Source organism: Microcebus murinus, chromosome 5 (genome assembly GCF_040939455.1).
Source record: "Microcebus murinus isolate Inina chromosome 5, M.murinus_Inina_mat1.0, whole genome shotgun sequence".
Taxonomy (NCBI): domain Eukaryota; kingdom Metazoa; phylum Chordata; class Mammalia; order Primates; family Cheirogaleidae; genus Microcebus; species Microcebus murinus.
The window spans coordinates 113,257,406-113,260,787 of NC_134108.1; the positions used below are offsets into that span (position 1 = coordinate 113,257,406).

Consider the following 3,382-nt stretch of genomic DNA (forward strand, 5'->3'; position numbering starts at 1 on the left):
TTTTCCTCAAGAATTCCCCCTTCCTTGCCCTGGGGGACTCCTCTCTGGACACCTCCAGGCAAGGTACTCATTATTGGAGTGGGACATATTAATAGATTCCCCAGAGCTCTAGCCTCTCTTCTAAATAACAGGGAAAGTTCATCCCCCTGTTTCCTCTCTAGTGAGAGGACTCATCAATGTGCATCCTCCTTTTCTTCAACCTCTGTGGCCTTTAGATTCAGGAAGGACATTTTTGTTACCACCACGAGCTAATGCTGATCTGCTACCACCACATGGCTCAGATCTTTGCCTTGTGTCTACCCCATACAAGGCTTTTTTGAACAGATATCATTTCTGCCTAGATCTCCAAGTTTCAGACTTAGGTGCCTTCTCATACAGATATTCTATTTATTTCTCTGTTGACAAGCAAGATGGCATCTACCCTCTGTCTTTTTCCTGAGGTACCTGGCTCTGATCTCCGGCATCCATTCCAGAAACCAACACAGTCATGCAATTAGATCTTTTGTTAAATCCTCCCAACTGCCATTTCAAACCCAGAAAATCCAGAGCAGGAGTAAGAGACCAATTTACCATCTGGAAATTCAGGTTCTAAATATTAGTGCCAGAGACTAGACATGGAGGTAAGTTTGTTACTATAGCGCCCTAGGAAAAAATGCTCTTGCAGCTGAAGGGCGCATTCTAGAATACCTCTTGAGGTTTGGGGACACATTATACAACAGATTTTACAACAGATTTAGCCTCTGGATGTGTGAGGGGAAAGATGGGGTGCACGTGTATGTGTGTACATATGTCTGAGCTATGTATTTGGGAATTTGTACATACATGTAATCAAGATGCTAACAATGCAATCTTATTTGTGTGTGCCTGTTTTCATGGCATGGCATGTTTGAAGAGGATTGGTTTAAGGCTTGTTTAGCTGAACTGGGTGGGATGTGGCTACATAACATCACTCTCAAGGGCCTATTAAGAATTCTCAAAGGGCCACTGAAAATGATGTTCCCTTTGTTCCCTTTTTGTTTGTTTGAGAAATATTTGATCCTAAAGCCGGGAGGGGTGGGGGGAGGCGGATAGGATGTGAACATTAAACTACTCTAATTCTACTTCAAACTTCCTAATTTGCATGTGAAAAAATTGAGGCATACAGAAATGAAGTGACTGCCCCACATCAAATAACCTCCTAAAGGGAGCTATGCTAGGTAGAACAAAGATCTCCTGACTTCTCATCTACCAGAAAGTGTTCTTTCTTCCACTCAGCTGACTCTTGATTTAAAGGTTAGTATGCAAGTGCTGATCTGTGATAGTCAAGCGGTAATCACACTAGATCTTACAGCAGGAGAGGCATAAACATTGGCAGCAGCCTCTATTCACAACAGATTAGAAACCAGTAGTCAATGGTATAATGATTGTGTTAGAAAGAAAATTGAGGCACAAGAAAATTTTAAAGAGTCTATTTGAACAAGCAGCAATTCATTAATCATGCAACTCCAAATCATAAGTGGCTGAGGAGCTCTCCAGAGGTGGCACAAGCGGAAGACTTTTATAGGACAAACACAGAAATAAAGCTAAGAAAATATTTGATTGGTTGCAGTTATACAGTCGCCTTATTGGGTATAACCCATTGTTAAGTCCCTACTTATATAATTATGATTATTGGCTTACTCTGATTGAGCTTAAGTTCTGTTTTTCTTTAAAATAGGCATTTACAAGAAAGTGCAAATTAAGTTTCACCTCTGTTTGCAAATCAAGCAAGGTCTCTTAACTTATGAGGCATAACTGGCTTTGTCTGTTCAGGGATTCTTCTGGCCTGGTCTGGATTTTCCTTTAATAAAGGAAAGTTGCATTAATAAAATCCGAGCACTTGGAACAAGGAAAGTGATAATTCTAATCCACCAAGTGTTGCCTGGGTTGAGCTTGGGGTACTGCCCTTATTTTTAGGCACTAAACACTTTCAAAGAAAGTGGGGGAAGGAGGCTCAGAGTGAAATCTGTTTTCAAATATCTGAATGGCTGTCATGTGGAAAGGAGATTAGATTTCTTCTTTGGCCCCTAGGAGTACAACCACAATCCGGCAGGCAGTTGGGAAGAGCACTGATTTGGATATCCGTTGGCCTGAGTACACATCCCACACAGCCACTGACTATTGTGACCACAGGACAGCTTAAATAGCCTCTTTGAGCCTGTCTGTTCATTTATAAAAGGGAGGCTCTATTTCTCCCATAGAATCTTGTGACTATACAAACCAAGGAATATTATCATGTGGCTATCTTGATACCGAAACTAAGGGTTCAAATCTGTAAAAGAGAGCACAATCAGTAAATAAATGTATGTGCTTCTATCCCCAGCCCATCATCACATTCCAGAGTTTTCCTTCGCTTCTAAGGTAGTGTCACCCTTTTTTTTATTTCACCCTTCCAAACATTCTGGGCGTTTTCCTCCTCTAGGCCAACCACAGCACAGAGGATCGCTTCCTCTTGCTGGGTTTCTCCGACTGGCCCTCGCTGCAGCCGGTGCTCTTCGCCCTTGTCCTCCTCTGCTACCTCCTGACCCTGAGCGGCAACTCGGCGCTAGTGCTGCTGGCGGCGCGCGACCCGCGGCTGCACACGCCCATGTACTACCTCCTCTCCCACCTGGCGCTGGTGGACGTGGGCTTCACCACGAGCGTGGTGCCGCCGCTGCTGGCCGCCCTGCGCGGCCGGGCGCTCTGGCTGCCGCGCGGGGGCTGCCTGGCCCAGCTGGGCACGTCGCTGGCGCTGGGCTCGACCGAGTGCGTCCTGCTGGCCGCGATGGCGCTGGACCGCGCGGCCGCCGTGTGCCGGCCCCTGCGCTACGCCGCGCTCGCCGCTCCGCGCCTGTGCCGCGCGCTGGCCGGCGCCTCCTGGCTCGGCGGCCTCGCCAACTCCTCTGCGCAGACGGCGCTCCTGGCGACGCGGCCGCTGTGCAAGCCCCACCGGCTGGACCACTTCATCTGCGAGCTGCCCGCGCTGCTCAAGCTGGCCTGCGGCGGCGGCGCACGCGCCACCGAGAGCCAGATGTTCGCCGCCCGCGTGGTCATCCTGCTGGTGCCTTCCACGGTCATCCTGGCCTCGTACGGCGCGGTGGCCCGGGCCATATGTGGCATGCGGTCCAGCGGTGGCCGGAGGAAAGCGGTGGGCACATGTGGGTCTCACCTGACAGCCGTCTGCCTGTTCTATGGCTCGGCCATCTACACCTACCTACAGCCCACTGCCCGCTACAACCAGGGGCGGGGCAAGTTTGTTTCGCTCTTTTACACGGTGGTCACACCGGCCCTTAACCCGCTTATCTACACCCTCAGGAACAGGGAAGTGAAGGGGGCAGCGAGGAGGCTTCTGGGGAGTCTGGGGAGAGGGGAGGCCAGACAGTGA

The 3,382-nt window shown here is 49.3% G+C and overlaps 1 protein-coding gene across 1 annotated transcript; it reads left to right on the plus strand.

The window, feature by feature from the left end:
- The first annotated feature begins 614 nt into the window (after positions 1–614).
- Positions 615–3,382, plus strand: OR2I1 (olfactory receptor family 2 subfamily I member 1). The gene is made up of 2 exons (XM_012760355.2): positions 615–620; positions 2,441–3,382. Exons 1-2 carry the CDS (start codon positions 615–617, stop codon positions 3,380–3,382), a joined length of 948 nt encoding a protein of 315 aa, XP_012615809.2.